We start from the raw sequence: 19,824 nt of genomic DNA on the forward strand, positions 1-19,824 counted from the left end.
CGCGCCTTCGCGGCGGCTGCCTCCTCCTTGCGCCTCTTGCGCCGCAGCTCGCGCCCAATCTTGGCGGCGGCGCGGCGGTCAAAGACCTGGGCCGGCGGCGGCGGGTGGGGCAGCGGCGGGTGGAGTCTGCGGCTGCCGTGGTGCATCGGCGAGCGGAGGTCCTCCTCGCCCAGCAGCCCAACAACCTCGCCACTCGCGCCGGCGGCACAGGGCAGCCTCCCGGCGCTGAAGCAGTAGCGCCTGTGCGAGCTGCATGAGCTCGCATGCGCCGCGCTTGGGGGTTGGCTCGGTGCCTGCTGCCTGGCTCGCTGCGCCCCGGGCCCAGGGAGACCGTCAGCGTCACATAGCAGTCGTCAGCGGGGGCGGATTCCGGTTTCCGCGCTCCTCCCCGTCCTCGCGCGGCGCCCCGTCTCGCGGTTTTTCGCCAAAGCCGAAAGCGCAAGGCAAAGGCCAAAAAGCAATTATCGTCACAATCGTTATGGCCCTGGACTCAGATGAGAGAGATGTACCACGACAATAGCCCACACAATGTAGTAAGAGAGCCACACGCCACACGGCATCAAATAGAGACTCGAGTACACTCAGAAGTCAGATCTCAGTCAGCGGGCCTCGCGCGGTCGCGGTGCGCTTTGACTGTGTCAAACAGGGTGCCCGCTCCTGTCCCCTTGTGCGGGGCAGCGGGCAAGCCCTGCCCAAGCATCGAGAATCACACGCGAACCTTTTCGGACCGGATGGGGAGGGAGGGAGAGAGAGACCAGCAGGGCGCCCGAAGAGTCCGAGGCGCGTGGCGGGGCGAGCGCACTGTCGCGGAGTCTCGGAGTAGCGAGTACGCGGGCGACGATGCGCCTCTCCCACCCTCACACGGATGCCTCCTCGGCCAGCGCCAACCGCACAATGTCGGACGAGGTGATGATGCCCACGAGCCGGCCGACCGGGTTGACCACGCACAGCCGGTTGTGCCGCGCCTGTGCAGTGGGTCTGCCGTGAGGCGGCTGCCAGAGGCGCAAAGGCGGACCCTCGGGCATCCCGCGCCGGAGAGCCATGCAGTCGCGTCTACAGTCCGGCTACACCCCGCGCTCTCCCTCTCTCCCTCTCGCCTTGAGCATGCGCGCCGCCGCCTCCTGCATCGTCGCCGTCTCCTCGATGCAGGCCGGCGAGCGAGACATTGCAGACGCGACCGTCTCCGCCTGCAGGAAGGCTCCGAGGCGGCTCAGGGAAGGCTCATGGAGACAGGTCAACGAGAGGCCCGCTGCGCCTCAATCTTGCGCAGCCGCACCGTGTTCTCCGCGTACCGCACGCTCGCCGCGCCCTCGCCACCGAGCTTGAGCGAGGCGCGGCCGGCGACCTCGCAACAGCAGAGGAGGCGCGGGTCAGGACTGCGGCGCTGGCTCTGGTGTGGCGGGAGGGAAGAAGGGAATGGAGCAAGACACCAACTAGTTCTCTCTCGCGCGCGCGCGCGTAGCTCGCGGTGCATCTCTCTGCCGAGTCTCTCTGCCGGCACCTTGTACAGCAGGTCCGTCTGGGAGAGGATACCGACGACTTTGCCGTCGTCCAGGACGGGCGCGCCGGTGATCCCGGAGGCGTCGAGGATGCGCGCCGCCGACATCAGGTCGTCCTCGGGCTTGAGGAATACGACGTCAGCCTTCATGAAGCGAGACACGATCTCATCGTGGCCCGGCCAGTTCTGCTCCTTCCGGCCCATGAAGCCGAGCCAAGAGGGCCGCTCGGCGAGCAAGCAGGGCTGCGGCGAGCGCGCGGCACGACCGCCCAGCGCGGGCCTCGAGGCGGGGAGCGCGATCAGAGCGGCGGTCGTCCACAGTAACATGAACATGCGGCTCGGTGTCGCTCAATGATTGCAGCGACGACTTGGCGCCGGATTTCTTTTTCCGAGTCCAGAAACACGCGCTGGTTGCTCCTCCGTTTGTATCTACCCTTATAAGTCTCTCGTGTCGGCGCCGACGCTCTTGGTTTAACCGTAGAACGTCCCAGCCGAAATCCGCCCGCCACGATCGATCAGTCCACAATCGTCGGCCCCCAGCGACCCGCAGCGATGGATGCCGCCGCCCCCCCGCCCCCTGCGGCTGACGCGCCGATGCACGACCGGCCTCCGTGGGATGGCTCTCCGGCCTCTCCGGCCGCTGACGCGGCCGCCCATGCTGCTGCCGATCCGGTCCCTCTCACGCTCAGCGATATCCGCACAAGCTACGACAACTTCGAGGTCGCCGGCTTTGGCCAGGTGCAGCCACCACCTGCTTGCCTCCATGTTCACGCTTCGCGCCCCTTCCCCCCCTCTGACGCCGCCGTATGACCGTAGGTGAGGGGCACGACTACCCGCCTGGAAGGCGCTCTCATCAGCAAGTCACCCAGGCACCAACTCCTGGGCGTTTACGCTTGACTACGAAACCATGCAGTGGATGCAGCTCGATCAAACCGGCGACGCCAACAGCTGGTCCCTGGGCGAGTTCCTCGCCCAGGATGAGGTGCGAGTCATGATGCTCGACCCAGCGTGCACCAAGTCGCTCACATTCCGTGAGTTCGTCAACGGGCCGAACACACTCTCCAAGTCGACTGCGATCTCGGACTCCGACAACTGGACCGGTGCACCAGCCGCGGAGGACGATGGCTCCCTCGACGACATCCCTTCATCGACGGACGCCTTCACCGCCGCCGGCCCTGGGCCATCCAGCGCGGCCTCCGACGGCCTGCACGTGATCGAGCGGGTACAGAAACGGTGGCTGCCCAGCTCACACCCTAATCGATCTGCCTTAGGCACGGAGCCAACGGAGCCATCGCGCATGCCCGCATCGCGTGCGGCTCCGAGGTCTCCCGCCGAGACCGGCTCGGCGCGGCGCGTGGCCGCACGCCGCCGTTGAAAAGGCGAGATAGGACCGAGGGGAGAGCGCCGGCCACATCGAGCGAGCGCTGACGTGTAAGGTGTCTGTGCTGCTCCGGTGTGTGTGGGATTCTGCCTCCCCCCCATCTGTGCGGCGAGTTGTTTGCGGCGCGATGCCCGATCGTGCGCGATAGCCTCCCATTGTGCGTGGTGTGTCGGTGTGTCGGGGTCGTCCGGAGCGTGTGGCGGCGCCGTTGCCATCAGCGACTGCTCCACGTGCCACGACTGCTTTGACTGACGTGACTGACTGTGATGAGACATGAGAGCTGATGCGTGATGGATGATCTCCGACAACCCAAAACCAAAATGAAAATGCGGAGTGGCCCACTTTGGCGTGCAGATCCTGCGTCTCTCACTGCCCGAACAACAGAGACGGGTACCGCCGCAGGTCCCACACTAGTCTTCAATACGAGTTTTATCAGAAGACCCTGGAAGACCCTCGACGCTGCAGCGTCCAATATATAAAGGCCGCAGCGAGGTCCGGTAGAACTTCGCTGGCCCGCCGCGTGGAGCCCGTCGCAGCACATCGCCGCACCACTGTGGACCAGACAGGGCCGAGATGACGGCCTGCGGCCAGGCCGGCAGGAAAACCGTCTCTGTGCGAGCGCGTCGCCGCGTGCAGGAGAAGCAACGACTCGCCAACCGGCCTCTCGCTGTGTCTCCGCCGCCGCAACTCCGCCGCGGTCCGTCTGTGGGGTGGTTTGGGCAGCTGAGTACGAACTGCGGGATGGCGTGCGGGCTTCTCCTTTTTGCTGTATTCCTCGGTTGCCTGCCATCCGTCGGCGGCACGGCAACCGTCCCCGTCAGCCGCACCGTCGTCCGCGGCCGCCACATCCTCACGAGGAAGGAGTACCTCGACACCTTTGCTGGCGACACGGCTGGGTGGGCACAATACATGGAGGACCAGTACTTTGCCGAGCAGGGCGTGTCCCTCACGGCCGACGCCGAGGAGCGAGTCAGCAACAAGCCAGGGGAGACGCTCGGTCAGGCGAAGAGCCGGCTCTTCTTCAATCGCGTCCGCAAACCAAACATGCATCCAACCGAGCTCAGCCAGGCCGCAAACCAGTCCCGAGTGCAGAGGAAGCGAGAGAGCCCTGAGCAGCGCGACAAGGGAAAGCGAGACGACCGCACACGGCGGCAGACCAAAAGGGCGAGGCAGGCTGCCGCTCGCCCCGCCCGCCGCGCCTCCGAAATACTCAATGGCTCGCTGCTGGTCGAGGGGAGCGACGTTGGCAAGTGCGCCCGCCGTGATGCCGCCCGGCCGCACTCTGCGCGATCCTAACACGTGCTACTTTCTTCATACCGTAGGCTCGCTCTCACAAAGGAAGAGCAGAGCACCTCCACCACGTGCGCTGGCTGTGGCGCCGAGCTGCTTCCAGGCGAGGTCACCTCGTCCAACCCTACTTACGGCTCCATATGCTGCAAGAAGAACAAGGTCTCGCTCCCGCCCATCTGCATGCCCTGTCCGGAAGTCACCAAATTGTGGCACGATGCTGATGGCGTCGTCGGCAAGACACTTCGGAAGTTTGCCCGCGCCATCAACAACACGCTAGCATTCGCCTCGCAAAAGGTCAAGCGGCCGAACAATCTTCCGGGCTCAAGCACGTGGAGTCCGACCGTCGTGATCCAGGGCAGAGTCCACCACTTCATCGGGTCCCTCGCTCCGAATGACAACCAGTCGAAACAATTCGTTCAGACGTACATCAATGACCCGTCCATGAGCGAATGCCAACAGATCGACTATCGAATGGGCGCGATCTACCTGCCAGCCGATACGTCTCAAGCCGAGAAGGAACGTGTCCGTGAATGCCTCGAGATCATGCAAAAGGCGATCACCGAGCACAACCCGTACGTCCAAGACTTTGTCAAGGTAAGCGCCGTGCTGCGTGTGCCGCGCTGCTAATGAACCATATTGACTTATTATTTCGCGTCCTCCTCGTAGGCCTACGAGCGTACGGGCGGCAACGAGACCAAGGCCAAGATTGTCATCAACGCCGACGCTCGTCCTCCGCCCCCTCCCGGCGACGGTCCTGCTACCTCGCACCCTCGGAGGTACAACGCGCCCAGTGACAAAACCTACGGCCGCCAAGATTACGCCGAGGTGGCTGTTCTCAAGCCCGACGCCGATGAGAATGGCCGAGATATCGTGGTCAAGATGCGGGGGGGCGCGCTCAAGACAATCAACGAGACACATCGAGGGTACGACCCACTTCACTTCGTCATCCTCCATCCAGCTGGCGACGACGGATGGAAGATCGGGATGACCAAGACTGGCAGCAAGCAGTCCATCAGTCCCTGCGACTTCTACGCCTATCGTGTGCAGTGGCGTGTCGACCAAGACGGGGCAAACTCGCTCCTCATGTCGTGCCGTCTCTTTCAGGCACGTAAACGAGAGGCATACCCCGAGAGCGCGTGCTGCCCTACATTGCTCACGATCGCACGTCCGTGTCTTTAGGAGTACGTATGCAGCGCCTTTGCAAAGGCGGAGCATTGCAGGCTGCAATGGCAGCGTCACAATCAGACAACTATTCGGGCCGTGCTCTACCAAAACCTCGTCGACCATGTCGCAGCGGGGGACGCTGGCAAGAAAATCGGCAAGCGTGTCGTTCTCAGCAGCAGCTTCGTCGGCGGCAATCGAGATCTGCACCGACGCTATCAAGATGCGATGGCGGTCGTTCGCGCGCACGGTAAACCATCCTTCTTCATCACGTTCACGTGCAATCCTAACTGGCCCGAGATTGTCAACTCCCTCCCCAAGGGGCTGAAGGCGTGCGATCGACCAGACATTGTGAGCCGAGTCTTTCGTCAAAAGCTGAATGAACTGCTGACCGACATCAAAGAAAAAGCGATCTTTGGGACCGCCAATGCGAACCTTTCCGTCACCGAGTTTCAAAAGCGTCCGCATCACCGTCCAAAGAGGTGCCCTCCGGCGTGGCGGCCGAGGGGGGGAGCAAGGAGGCCAAGAGCTTGACCCCGTCCAAGCGGGCCGCCGCCGCCTCGCCGGCGTCCGCATCGCGCCCTGTCCGCAACGGGCGTGCCGCCGCCGCCAAGCCTAGCATGTGACTCATAGCCCGTCGTCCCCGCACTCGCGGTATGGGCTTCCGCTCGTGCATTGTTCCCGAGAGCGACGAGGGCGAGAGCTCTGGTGACGAGTGCGGCTCGGCGGCCGCGGAGGCGGCGTCCGACAGTGAGTCGGAGTCTTCCCTCCTCGAGCAGGCCATACGGGCGGCGGGTGATGTGTGCGGGCCGTCGACATCGGCCGTCGAGACGGGCAACTCTCTCGAGGCGGGCAACTCTTCCGACGAGGACGCCTCTCACTGCGAGACGCTCGGGGCCGACGACTCCTCCGATGCGTCCTACACCGACGGCGACTCCTCCAGCATCGACTCCGATGTCGGCGGCGCCTCCGACGAGGACAGCGACGCGTCTTGGTTGCCCTCCGACTAGGCGTCGGCGCTATACAGAGAGGAGAGAGGGTATCATAGTATATGCGTGCTTCTGTGTGTGTGGCGACGCGTTGTCTGCCGCTGTCTTGCTTATTACACCTCATAGACATGTGGTGCACCTGGCACTAAGGCACCTCCCCGCGAAAAAGACACATCTAAACCCGGCTGACGGCGGCCTTACAATTTTCCTAGCAAGCCTCTACTGCTTCGTTGTCCGTCGTCTGCTGCTGTACAATTCTGGCCTCTTCTCCGTCGCAAGGGCCCCGCCCCCCTCGAGGGGGGGGCGGGGCCCGCGCAGGGGCCCTCTAGTCGTTCTTAGAAGAAACACGAAGGCCGTGACGCTGCTGGTTGTAGTCGACGCCATTCGGTGCGATGCTCGCCGTTCTCCCTGCACTCGCAGGCCTCGCTGTCACTGCGCCCACCTCCTCGCGCGGCGTGGCGCACCGCGTGCTGCTGCGCTGTGCGCGCGATGGCGCGTTTGCCGACCGGGCGCTCTCCTCCGCCATCGAGGGCGCGGGCGGCCTGAGCGGTGGCGACCGGGCGCTTGCCACCGAGCTGGTGTACGGTGTGCTTCGTCACACCCGCTCGCTGGACCACAGCCTGGCCCAGCTTGCGACGCTGAACCGGACGGCGCTCCCCACCGCCGTGGCGCTGCGGATCGGTGCATATGAGCTCCTCCACCTCTCGACGCCCGACCACGCAGCAGTCGACGAGGCGGTGTCGCTGATCGGCGCAAAGGCGCAGCGCCGCTTCGTCAACGGCGTGCTCCGCAACCTCGCGCGCGGCCGAGGCCGCCTCGTCTCCCCAGACGCGGACCCTCGCCTCGGAGCCCGCGCGGCGCTCGCGGTGAGTACAGTGAAGAGAACTCTGGGTGCGCCGCTGCGTGACGAAGCCGAGACCCATCCCGATCCATCAGGTGCGCACGTCTACGCCCGAGTGGCTGCTCGACGACGTGGCGCGCGCTCTCCGCGGCGACGAGGCGGCGGCGCTGGAGGAGGAGGGCGGAGAGGCGGCAGCGGCGGAGGCGGAGGTCGTGGCTTGGGCCGAGGCGAGCCAGCGGGCGCCGCGGCTGGCGCTGCGCGTCAACGAGGCGCGCTGCACTGCCGACGCCGCGCTGTCCGCGCTGGTCGGCGCCGGAGTGGACGCTACGCTGCACCCGGCCGCGCCGGGCTGCCTGCTCGTGCGTGGCGGCGGGGCGCCGCACCGGCTGCCCGGCTTTGCGGAGGGGCACTGGACAGTTCAGGACGCGGCGGCGGCGCTGATCGGCGCGCTCGCGGCGCCGGCGGCGGGCGGCGCCGTCGTGCTCGAGCTCTGCGCCGCGCCCGGCGGCAAGACGACCCACCTCGCGTCTCTGCTCGGCGAAGGCGGCGTCGTGGTCGCCGTCGAGCTGCACAGCCGCAAGCTGCGCCTGATCGAGGAGTCGAGCGCACGCCTCGGCGTCGCCGCCGCCGTCCGCCCCGTCGCCGCCGACGCGACGGACGTGCCAGCCCTCCGCGCGGCCCTCGCAGCCCACGCCGGCGGCGCGCAAGCCGCCGATTGCGTGCTGGTCGACGCGCCGTGCTCTGGGATGGGGACGCTGCGCCGTAACCCGGAGCACCGCGCGAAGGGGCGCGCGCAGCTCGCCGCGCTGCCCGCGCTGCAGGGGCGGCTCCTCGACGCGGCGTCCGCGTGCGTGCGCGTCGGCGGCGTGGTGACGTATTCGGTGTGCACGCCGCGCGCCGAGGAGGGCGACGACGTGCTCGCCGCCTTTTTGCAGCGGCACGCGGGCCGATTCGAGCTGGAGCGGATCGAGGCGGCCGCGCTGCGACCCTTCGCCGCGCCGAGGGAGCGCTGGGGCGGCGACGTGCTCCAGACGTGGACGCACCGGCACGAGCTCGACTCGCACTACGCGGCGCGGATGCGGCGCGTCGCGTAGTTTTAAGGCGAATCGGGTGGGGAAGGTATTGAACTGCCTTAAAACGGAAGGGCACGTCCTGTTCACGCGATGGCCAGCCGTGGTGTGAGCCCGAAGGGTCGGCGAGAGTCGGCAGGCCAGCAGAGCCCTCGGTCAATATTGGCTCTGACGCCGTAGAGTTTGTTGTAGAGATTTCACGTTGAAGAGCGCCTCTACATCGCTCTACAACGCAGGCGTTCCAAATTTGGGGGGGGGAACCAAATTTTGGGGGCGCCGGGATGTACCCGGGTACAACGAAGTCCGGGATATAACGTACCAATGACTACTTCTGACACGATGGTGTCAAACTTTGGGCTTCGATAGCCTTATTGCGTAAAGCCTCCCACCTATCTTGGACCGGCTTTTTGGGCATTGGTTGCGCAACCCGACCGCAGCGAGAGCGCAAGTGGTGCGGCGGAGCAGCGGCGGAGGCGCGGCGACATGCTGCCACTCTCGGTCGCGCCACTGGCCCAAGACCCGTGCGTCAGCAGCAAGGTCTTCCGCGACCCGATAGTCAACTTTGCCTACGGCGGGCGCGCCGACTTTCGAGGCAAGCACAACGCGCTCTACAACTTCCTGTCTGCCCCCGGACTGTCGGTCAACGTCAAGACGGAGGAAGCGGTCTTCTTTGCGCATCACGGCGTGCTTACCGTGAATGGCACCTTCTTAACTGAGGCGCACATCACCGCGAAGCTCTCCCCACAGCGGCTTGCCACCGCGTCGTTCTGGGCGTCCGAGCTGGACCCAGACAACTTTGGCTGGCGCGTGGTCAACGGCACCTGCGTCGGCCGCCCCTTCCGCTTCGGCAACCGCGGCAAGAAGCACTGCTTCGGCCTCAAGATGGCGATGGACTGGTCGAGCGCCACCTTTGAGCTAGGCAACTGGACGGTCACGGTGAACGGCATTCCATCGTGCGACACTGGCCACGATTGCCTCATCAAGGGGCCGGCCCACCGGATCGACGTTGGCTTCACCGCGCGCGGCGACGCTCCGGCCCGCGACTTGCCACACGGCATCATCGGCCAGTCCTTTGCCACGCCCGGAATGGAGCGCAACGGCAAGCAGGACGTCTACCCCTTTGCGGGAGATTATACCACCACCGCGCAGGCCGAGGGTGCCATCGAGGGCCCGGCCTCCGACTACGAAATGCCCAGCGCCTTCGCGACCGAGTTCGTCTTCTCGCGCTTCAATGCGGCGAAAGGCGACACCGCGTCGGCCTTGGGCGCAAAACTCACCGACATGGTCGAGGCATCGTCAATCGACCGCGTTGCCGCCGCCGCCACCGAAGCGGAGCGCCGCCGTCTCTCCGAGGCGCCCTGGGCTCGGCCCGCACATATTACCCGCCGACTCTCTGATGCATTGGCACATGATATCCTCCGGTTGATCGGACGGTGTGCCACTCTCGAGACACCTTTGCCAATTTGAGTCCATCCCCAGTATCTCGATCATTTTCTGGCAATTCGGGATCGCCCCAGCCGCATTACCATGGCACGCCGTCTGCCCGCAGGTCAGCGCGGGCGGCGGTGGCGGCGGCGGTGGGAGTGGTGGTTGAGCGGGCGGCGGTGCGGATGGAGGGCAGCACTGCGAGAGGCACTCGCTGCGTTGGCCGCTGAGTATCGCTGCGGAGGCCTTGTTTTCGCAGTACCCACCTGGTTTGGTGTAGCTGAAGCTGCACGAGCAATCGCGCTGAAACGCGACCGTGGGGGGCGAAGAGGGCGGAGCGCACGGGTGTGCCACTCCGGCCAGCTTTTCGTAGAGCCTGCGCTCGTCCGGAGGCGCACTCGCCGCCCCAGCAACCTCCACCTGGTCTGTTGACGAGGCGTCCACCGCTGCTGCGCCGGCCGGGAGGGGAAGCATCGGCTGCTTTGCTTCGTGGAAGCGCGAGAAGGCAAACTCCGTCGCCAGCGGACCCGGGAGCTCGTACATGGCCGCGTTGCCCTCGATTGCGCCCTCCGCCATCGCCGACGTGCGGAAGCGCCCCTCTGAGGGGTAGAGGTCGCGTTTCCCGTCCCGCGCCGTACGCCAAGCAAAGGACTGCCCGACCAGGCCGTGGGTCTGGGCCAGCGCCGCCTCGTCCCCGTGCGCGTGCAGCGACACGTCGAGCCGGTGCCTCGGGCCATTAATATGACCCCAGACTGGCGCGGCGGCCACCTTGATCACCCAGCCTGGGACCCTGAACCTTGCGCTCGAGAACCTGACGAGAATCTCCATCTCCTCGCACTTCTTGTACCCGCCCGTGCCGAGGAAGAACTGGCCGCGATCGCCGCACGTGCCATTGATCATGTTGGGTCCCGTTGTGAATTCGTTCAGCTCGGAGGTCCAAAAGCTTGCCGTCGCCAGCTTGTGCTTCTCCCCGCCAACCAGCGCCACGCCGTGCACCTCCGTGATGAAGGAGCCGTCGACCGTTAGCGCATCCCGGTACGTCTTGAACTGGGCCTCCTCAGTGCGCACGTTGATGGCGAAGCTCGGTGTGGACAGGAACGAGTAGTATGCACCATTGCGGCCTCTGAAGTCGGCACGGCCGCCGCGAGCGAATGCCAGGTGAGGGTCCTTTTTCACGTTGGCGCATTGGCTGGCGACGCGAGCGAGCAGGCCGAGGGCGTAGATGGCAAGGACAGCGCGCGCCCACGACGTTCGCGCGCGATTTTTCGGGGAGGGCATGCTGACGTGAGGCAACGTACAGGGGGGACGCGGCGCAGGCGCCCGCCCCGATTGTTGACGCAGTTCGCCGTCGGGGGATGGTAGAGAGTTTTTTTGAAAATGTGATATTTCTTTTTTTGGGTGGACTTATCATGTGACATCCTTCTTACACACTAAATAGCATTCGGGCAAGTTTCGGCAAAAAGAAAAAAGCAAGGGCGCCGCCCCCGCCGAAACCACACGATTGTTTTTTTTTATTTGCGGGGTGGGGGGGGACGTGCGGATGCAAATGGCGGCGGCGCGGATGGCGGCGGCCAGGGGCGGCCCGGGCAGGGAAAAAAAGAAAAGTGCCGGCCCAGTGGCGCCCCGCACAAGAACCTTTTTTTATGATTATTATATACTGGAGACGTATCAACAGGGCGAATATATCGCAATATAAGCCAATATATCCCAATATTCTCCAATATATCCGGACCGTATATTGCGATATATTGGCTTATATTCCACATTTCAGCTGTGAAGCTTATTGTCAGTATTCTCTCAAGTGTTTTCGTCATTTTCGTCATTTTCCTCAATCGCTGTGAACCCAGCCACGTACGCGTGTGCGAAAAACGCGAAACGGTGGGTGGTGGCTGGTGGCTCCGGCCACGGCGGCGGTTACAACTTACTTCAAGTGTACAGTGTTCATCTGCTTACAACACACCCCCCGGCGCTCTCTCCAAAACTCTCGAGCCCGCTCTCTCCGGACTCCGCGCGCCGCTCGGCGCTCGCGGGCGGGGCCCGGGGCGCCCGCGGCCGCGCGCCGCTCCGCCGGCGGCCGGCGCGATGTCGCCCCGCCGCCACGCAAAGCGGATATGTGTCACGTGCCGAGGAGTAGCGAGCGAGCCCTTTTCCCTGAGGACGGCTTCAGGTAGCACCGGAACGGGGAGCCGTGATGAACGGTGTACGAGACGTCTGAGTAGTGCAGCTCACAAGGTCTGCCTGATGAGACGCCCGCGACGTTCCACTCGTACGCGCGGCAAGTCGGATCCGCCTCGCAGAGAGCCTGGCACCGCGCCTGATCGACGCCGGCAAACGCCTCGAAGGCGCCAAGCGAGCACGCGTCCTGGATCCCCTTGCAGTCGTGGGCGTTGCGCGCGTTGCAGCCCGGATAGCAGCCAAAGCACTGTGTCGGGTGCGAGGCCGGCATGTCACACGTGGCGCTGCGGCAGGCGCCCTGCACACCCCCAGGCGGCGCCCATTCGACGGGCGACGCGGAGGGCAGCAGCGGCTGCGGCGGCAAGGGAGACGTGGAGGGCATCAGGCTCCAGAGCATCGACCGGAACTGGTCCGAGTCCTTGACGTGGCATGTGACGCCTCGCTCACCCCGAAATGTCTTGGCGATCACTTCCCTGTGCAGCTCGCAGAGGCTGAAGCTCCCAACCTGCCCAAACTCGTACGCAAGGCAGTCGATCATGCGCGCGCACTCGTCGCGACACACGATCTCAGACACCTGCCACCTCTCGTCGTACCGTCCAGTGCCGCCGTGCGGGGTCGCGCAGCCGCCCGTGGAATTCAGCCAGCGGGTCCCCATCTGGGCGGAGGAGGGCGACGGCGGCGGCGGCGGCGGCATCGAGGGCGGCTGCGGCGGCAGCGGCGAGGGCGGCGGCCGCTGGGGCGACGGCGAGGTCGGAGGGGGCAGCGACGGCGCCGGAATATATTTTTTCGTAGCACGTCGTGGCGATGGCGCTAAGAGGTTCCTCTTTTCCGCGCCCCCCCCGCAAGGCGCGCGATACACAAAAACACAACCCCGGACGCAAGACGCACAAGCACAGACGTTCACGTGACAAGGATCAATCTGGCTTGGCCTCCCCGCTTGGGCGACGCTTGGCGACACATGCCAGCCACCTCAAGCGGGGCCGCCCCTTCGGCGGCGAGGACATGAAGAGAGCGTCCATAGACACCTCACTAGACCCCACACACGGTCTCGTCCGTGCCTCGCCGGCCGGCGAGATTGCTCGAGGTGGAGCAAGCCTGCTCTAGCCTCGCATGTTACTTCCTGTCGTCTGTTGTTTGTTGTGCCCTTGTTTGTTCCTTTGGCACCTTGGAGTGCTGGGGGGGGCGACAGGGAGGATGTGGCCCAGGGAGGAGGGGAAGACGTAGGGTTGAGCTGGACTCGCCTTTCCTGAGGCCCCTCCCCGAAAGGCAAGTATTAGCCACACGAAACCGAGACCCCTCCCCATCGCCCCGATCCCCCCACCCCCTTGCTCCCCTCCCCCCCTCGGGAGGGCCGAACTGAGGCGCCCGTGGGGACCCCGCAATTCCCTTCCCCCCTCGGAGGCAGGGCCGGACAGAGGCGTCGAGGGCCCCGCTCTATCCTTCGCATAGCGGCCACTCTTCGGATCGCTGGTCGAGCGACCCGGGGGATGCCCCGCGCGCCTGACCCAGGCGCGAGAAACGAATCTGCGAGGCGAGGCCGCTCATGCGGCCCGATAGGGAGGAACGGGGCGGACTACGGGGATCGGCCTCTAACACCGCCCTTCCTTGCAGCGAGCCCCCTCCAGCCCACCCGCGCTAGGTCTCGGGTTTGACGCTTTTGGGGTCACTCCCGCGAAACTCGTGAACTAGCCGGGGCAGTCGGAGAAGGGGCAACTCCGTGCACTGACGGTCGGCCGTCAGAAAACACGCCTCCGTGGATCGGGTTACACCGATCCTCGCTGCGCGTACACATCGTACACATCGAACTGGTACTGCTCTGCCTTCTCTGTTGCAGCGTTCGACCAAGTCTCGACGTCCAACTCAAGCTGGGCGTGCTTGATGGCCGAGAAGTTGAGGTGCCCAGATGGGTTGAACGCCTCGGGCTGCAGAGCGTTGAGAGGGATGGCAAAGATGTCCTTCCTGTCCAGTGAGCCGGCCAGCATCTGCAGGTCGTGAGACGACTCGTTCTCAGACACATCCACGTGCTTGTCCACTGCCCGCGCGTAGTCTGTGGACGTGTTAGTGTGTGAGCGACGAGAGGACACGAGCTGACAGCGTCAGCGTGTCAGCGTGTCAGCGTGTCGGCGGTCAGCTCGTGTCGGCGTGTCGGCGGCGGTCACTGCACAGCTCGGCGTTCACAAATCCGACGACCAGTTGTCCTTTCCAAAAAGGCGAATCAGTACTCAGTCTTACACACCTCCAAGCATGGAGGACGGGCCCACACGCACACACACGCTGCACACGATTGGCTCGGGAGCCGACACGAGGCACACTGTCACCGGCCTTAGCACCGGGTCCGGACTGCTGGACACAGCCGAATCTTTTAAAGAAAATATTCTTGCTTTCTCTTAAAAAAAGAAACCCGCGCGCCAGCGTGCGTGACGTGTCATCGCGACGGCCGTGCACGAGTTGACGGCCGCGTGCTACGGAGCAGTCTGCCCCTCCGTCGCTACCCACCCCACCAAGTCAGCAGCCATAGCACATAACTTGCGGCGAGGAAGGCAGCTGGCGGTGGCGGGTACGGCACCGATGCAGACCCCGCCGCACTGCGATCGCGGCGGCCCTCGCCCTCGCGTCTACACCTACACGCTCCCAAAGCACCTCCACGCTGCGCCCGATTATTGGCGCCAGGGCAAAGCGCTGCTGCAGTGGGTCCGCACGAGCGTCCACCACGAGCCCGACGGGGACTGTGCCGACTATTGGCTGCTGCCCGGCTTCCCGCCAAACGTCTTTAGCCGGGCAGACATGAGGCGCCTGTGCGACGACCCCACCATCGCAATTTTACCGCGGCCCTCACCCCGCGCACTCAAACTGCAGGTCGCTGGGCGACGTGCGAATCGCTCGCATCTTCCACTACCTCCGCTCGCGCTGGCCGTGGTGGAACCGGACTGCCGACGCGGGCCAGGCGCGGCACGTGCTGCTGCTGCCAGGCGACCACGGCCCGGGAGACACGGGCTACGACCGTCCAATCTACCCGCACAAGTGGTCGCCGACCGACTCTGACGCCGCGCAGGACCGCCGGAACCACGTCTGGAACGGCTCGCACGCCGCGGAGATCCGCAGGCTGTGGGGCGCCGGCTGGGAGGCACTCAACCCCGCGAGCCCCGGCCGGCTCGTCCTCTTCCTCCTCTACAGCGGCTGGGCGGACCAGCTCACCAGCCAGCGAGGCCACTGCCTCAACTGCTTCACCCACGGGCTCGACGTGCGGCTGCCTTCGGACGAGGCGCACACCTGCGGGCCGCTGTGCGGACTGCCGCGCCGCAGGACGGCCGAGTGCCCAGAGTGCGGCCTGGGGCGGAAGGGGAGGGTCGCCGCGCTCGGGCGCCTCGTGGCGGCGCCATCGCCGACGGCGGCGCGCAACTGCTCGCTCCACTGGGCCGGGCGGGGAAGCGTGGGCAGCAACCCCGCCCGAAAGACGCTGCTCCAGCTGGTGGACGCCCCGGGCGTGTGTATCCACGACACGGGGCGGAGCGGCGTCAACGCGGTCGACATCCCGTCCGCGATGCGCACATCGCGTTTCTGCTTCTCCCCTCGCGGGTGGGACAACGGCGACTCGGACCGCTACCTCCCGGCGCTTCTCCACGGCTGCATCCCGGTGCTCTCGGACCCGCTCGAGGCGATGCCGCTGCAGGAGCGAGGCGGCGCCGCGGCGGCGCGAGGAGGCGGCGTCTCTTCACAGCTTCCGCCGTGAGCAGGAGCTGCGCGACGAGTGGCGGTGGGAGGAGGCGGCGCTCGCGGTGGACGTGGCTCGCATCCCCACGCTGCCGCAGGTGCTGGGCAGCCTCGGCCCCGGCGCGGAGGCGGCGCTCCGTGCGGCGGGCGAAGCGGCGCGCGAGCACCGGCTCCCTCACCGCCCTCCTCGCCCTCCTCGTGCGCTGCTGACACCTCGCGGCGTGAGCAGGCGCGCGAGCGCATGCTCTACACCACGCTCGCCTTCGACTGCTGCGCGCCCGCCGCCTGCAACGCCTCGCGGGCGCGGGCCGCTCCCTCGACCCACAGCCACGCGCGATCGGTGCGGCAGGCGAGGCTGTGGCAGCCGTCCCCGTGCGGGCCGGAGCGGCGGCGGAGGGCGGGCTCGTACATCGGCGAGGACGGGTCTCGCGACGCCTTCTCGGGGCTGATGAAGGTGCTGGCGGGCCGCCTCTCTGGCGAGCCTGCGCCGCCTGAGCCGTGGAGCACGCGCGCGGACTGCCTCGAGCCGGGCGGCGCGGCGGCGCCTGGCGGCCGGCCGTGCGCCCCCCTCGCGCACCTCGTGCGAGAAGGGGACGGCCGGCCGAGGCCGAGGGACAAGGCGCACCTCGTCAAGGAGGGCCGCCCCTCTGCCGACTGGTTCCAGCGCCGCCACGGCTGGGCCACCGCTCTCAAGGAGAGGGCGGTGCCGAGGCTGGCTGAGTTTCCCGCGCCGGCGGCGTCGCACCGCCGTTTGCTCGCCACCGCTGCTCGCGAGGGCGGGATGGCGGCAAGGGCGGGCGGGTCGTGAGATGAGAGTGGCGATTAGTAAGCGCGGCTAGCTGCGGACCGCTGTGAGCGGAGGTTTGCCCCGCAACAGGTGAGATGCTTTTGCGTGAGCAAGAGCGTGTCGTCGGAGCATTTCCCGGGTTGCCCCGGGTGGACTCCGAGATAGCACGTCGGTCAGGGGGATTAACGTTAACGAATAAATTTGTGTATTTCCCCATATGAGGGATCTTGGGAAGCGACGCGTGTCTCTTTTATGGACCTGAGGGCCCAACTTGAGAATCGTGCTTTGAGTTGGGTTGTTTCGTGTTGGGTTGGGTTGTGCTTGGGTTGGGTTGTTCCGCGTGAGGTTGGGTCGTCGGCGCGAAGGGTGAGTCTCGACCGCCGCCGCTCACGCCAGCGGACGGCCACTGCCGGTGTTTTTGGCTTCGCCACCGTCCAAGGCGTGCGCCATGCGCTCGCCGGCATCGAGCGAGCAACGTGATCGACCGAGCGGCTTGCTGTGTGGTCGCCTTCTTGTGGCTCTCGTCGAGAGCGTTTTGCGTCCCGGCGGGTGGGAGAGCATGTGTCGTCTGATGTGTCACTGTGTACGCGTCATTTCAGTCTTGATAATAAGCACGGTCGATCCGTCAAAGGACAAAGCGATACACTCATTCCTATCACGCTGGAGGGCTGGCACGGAGCTCTGTGCCGGCACACAGAAGAGCCGTGCGGCAAGAAGAGCTCGATGGGGAGCGAGAACCGTCAGATTTTCAGGTGTAACCTGAAGTCCGTCGCGACGCACTCAATCCCTCCCGAGCGAAAGCCTGTGGCTCTCTCGAACTCGTCGATATATTGCGAATAAACTGCTCTTCCCGCATAGCTTGCAGAGTCAGAGGCGCAGAAAGGCTACGAGTGTTCGACGAGTCTTGCGAGCTGCGCGGTCAAACCTGGGGGGGACTGACCGCATCAAGGCGGACTTCCGAAACCTGGGTGAGCACCTCTGGCAGTTCTCGCTCCCCATCGAGCTCTTCTTGCCGCACGGCTCTTCTGTGTGCCGGCACAGAGCTCCGTGCAAGCCTTCCAGCGTGATAGGAACGAGTGTATCGCTTTGACGGATCGACCGTGCTTGTTATCCACATCGATGTGACGCACACAGTGACACTTCAGACGACACACATTCTCCCACCCGCCGGGACGCAAAACGCTCTCGACGAGAGCCACAAGAAGGCGACCACACAGCAAGCCGCTCGGTCGATCACGTTGCTCGCTCGATGCCGGCGAGCGCATGGCGCACGCCTTGGACGGTGGCGAAGCCAAAAACACCGGCAGTGGCCGTCCGCTGGCGTGAGCGGCGGCGGTCGAGACCTCACCCTTCGCGCCGACGACCCAACCTCACGCGGAACAACCCAACCCAACCCAACAACCCAACCCAACCCAAAAAGCACGATTCTCAAGTTGGGCCCTCGACCTGTGTTAGTGCCAGTGCGCGCCAGTCCCGTGCCAGTGCGCAGTGTCGTGCGAGGGAGCTTGGTTCTAAAATTCTTGTGGTTGACTGCTCCTGTGGTGGGGGCGACGGCTTCTGAGGATCCCGTCACTCGCGCCTCGTGCTCTGCGAATCATAAATTTCTTGCGTCGCCGAATCGCCGCTCTCACGCGGCCTCAGCTCATGCCTGACTGGGCTTCGCTCAGCCGGTTCGAGATTCGGCACGTGACGCTGCCTCTCCAGCGGTACCGCGCGTTAGACGTGCCCTCCCAGGTGCTCGGTCACTCCGTCTCTGGCGAGGCGATGCTGCCGCTCTTCGCCAGCCTTTACTGGTGCCTGGACCAGCACAAGTGCTTCTGCGGCATCTGGCTGGTGCCGCTCTCGGAGATGGCCAACGGCGTCGTCAAGTGGCTCACGCGCCGCGGCCGCCCCGCCTGGGTCGACGAGCGCGTGATGATGCACCAGTGGTCGTCCGAGTTCTCCTTCCCGTCCTCGCACTCGCAGCTCGCGGCTGCGGTGATGACGTGGCTGGTCCTCTCGTCGGCACACGCCGAGGCGGCGACATCGACGCCCGCCCTGCCCAGCGCCGCCTACGCACTGCTCGTCGCCGCCTCGCGAGTGCACGTTGGCCTGCACTTTCCGAGCGACGTGGCAGTCGGGCTGCTATGGGGCGCGCTCTCCGCCGCCGCCTACGCCCACATCGTACTGCCCTCGCTCCCTAGCTTCGTGCACTGGAGCGCCACGAGCCGGCTCTGTGCGCTGCTGCTGCCCGCCGCCGCCGCCGGCCTCGCCGTCCACGCCGCGTATTGCGTCGCCGAGCGGTCTCGCGGCTCCGACCCGCCAGAGTGGAGTCGGAACGCGTGCCGAGGGCGGTACAAGGCGAGCGCCCCTCCCGAGGGCCCTTCCCGAGGCCCTTCCCGAGGCCCTTCCCGGGGCCCTTCCCGAGGCCCTTCCCGAGGCCCTTCCCGGGGTCTCTCCGAGACCCTTCCCCAGACCCTTCCGAGACGCGCCGCGAGGACACAGTCCGCCTCGCCGGCTGCCGCAGGGGCGAGAGCTCGACCCGCGGGGCGTGCCGCACGGCAACTACATGGGCATGCTGGGCGTGCTCGCCGGGCTGGCGGTCGGCGGCGCCTTCAAGCACCTCTTCCCACTCCACTACCCCGGCTCGGGCGCCTCTGCCTTTGTCCGCGCCGTCGTCGGCAACGGCGGCTGCGCCGCCGCTCCTCGGAGGTCGCCCCTCAGACACGCCCAAGACGCGTCCTCGACGCGTCCCGCAGGCGGGCTGCTCGCCCTCTTCGAGGGGATCGGCGCGGCGACGCCGAGGCAGCCGCTGCGCCTCTACGCCGCGCTCCGCTTTTTAAAGTACTGGCTCGTGCCGGTGTACATCCTCCTCCTCGCGCCGTACGCCTTTGTGCGGCTCGGCTTGTGACGGCGCGCGGCCGCGGTGTGAGAGAGATCTGATGTATCCACTATTGGGAGGCGGGAGCTGAAGAGCTCCCAGCCTCAGAGAGCGTGCATGTGTGGGGCAAGTTGTGGAGTGGTGCGTGGGTGTTAGGCTTAGCGCGGTGTGTGTTCGATAGCAGCTGCAGAGTCGCGTGTGGGTATTTGTTTGTCGATTGTCGCCGATGAGGATGTCTCTACCAACGTGAAGACGATTCAAAAAAAACACAAACGAGAAGAACAACACTGCCAGGGCGCCACCCTTCCGCGGGCCCCGACGCGAGGGGGCGTGCGGCAAGGGGGGGGGGGGGGGACAATGACAACGAGACAGGGCGGATCCCAGGGCGCAGGGGGAGAAGTGGGACACAGACGTGCTACTACTGTACACTGTGAGGAGGGATCCGCGACGCCGCCCATCGCTAGGAGAGGTACCCGCTGTCCGAGCCGCTATACTCGCCATTGCTCTCGTCGCCGTCCTCGCTGGGTCCGGTGGAATCAGGCCGCTCGCCCACCCACAAGTCGATCTTCTTCGGAAGCAGCTGGTCCTCCACGCCTTGGCCCATGACGAAAGGATAACCGTGGCCCAAGATGGACT

At 65.6% G+C, this 19,824-nt stretch overlaps 4 protein-coding genes across 4 annotated transcripts; 3 read left to right on the plus strand and 1 right to left on the minus strand.

Moving 5' to 3' along the window:
* Positions 1-454: 454 nt before the first annotated feature.
* Positions 455-1,846, minus strand: EMIHUDRAFT_439990 (hypothetical protein). Its single transcript, XM_005791105.1, has 4 exons — positions 1,502-1,846; positions 1,256-1,345; positions 1,098-1,187; positions 455-965 (listed from the first exon to the last, which is right to left on the minus strand). The coding sequence occupies exons 1-4, from the start codon at positions 1,829-1,831 to the stop codon at positions 858-860; spliced, it is 618 nt and encodes a 205-aa protein (XP_005791162.1). The 5' UTR covers positions 1,832-1,846; the 3' UTR covers positions 455-857.
* A 1,774-nt stretch (positions 1,847-3,620) lies between these two features.
* Positions 3,621-6,340, plus strand: EMIHUDRAFT_109164 (hypothetical protein; the record flags this gene model as incomplete). Its single annotated transcript, XM_005791106.1, has 5 exons — positions 3,621-4,129; positions 4,202-4,763; positions 4,836-5,210; positions 5,349-5,681; positions 6,110-6,340. The coding sequence occupies 5 exons, from the start codon at positions 3,621-3,623 to the stop codon at positions 6,338-6,340; spliced, it is 2,010 nt and encodes a 669-aa protein (XP_005791163.1).
* Positions 6,341-6,711: 371 nt separating this feature from the next.
* EMIHUDRAFT_109165 (hypothetical protein) lies at positions 6,712-8,254 on the plus strand (the record flags this gene model as incomplete). The annotated part of the gene is made up of 2 exons (XM_005791107.1): positions 6,712-7,185; positions 7,256-8,254. The coding sequence occupies 2 exons, from the start codon at positions 6,712-6,714 to the stop codon at positions 8,252-8,254; spliced, it is 1,473 nt and encodes a 490-aa protein (XP_005791164.1).
* A 9,718-nt stretch (positions 8,255-17,972) lies between these two features.
* On the plus strand, positions 17,973-19,218 carry EMIHUDRAFT_224120 (hypothetical protein; the record flags this gene model as incomplete). Its single annotated transcript, XM_005791108.1, has 2 exons — positions 17,973-18,491; positions 18,835-19,218. The coding sequence occupies 2 exons, from the start codon at positions 17,973-17,975 to the stop codon at positions 19,216-19,218; spliced, it is 903 nt and encodes a 300-aa protein (XP_005791165.1).
* Between the last annotated feature and the right edge of the window lie 606 nt (positions 19,219-19,824).

This window comes from Emiliania huxleyi (genome assembly GCF_000372725.1).
Source record: "Emiliania huxleyi CCMP1516 unplaced genomic scaffold EMIHUscaffold_115, whole genome shotgun sequence".
Lineage (NCBI taxonomy): Eukaryota > Haptophyta > Isochrysidales > Noelaerhabdaceae > Emiliania > Emiliania huxleyi.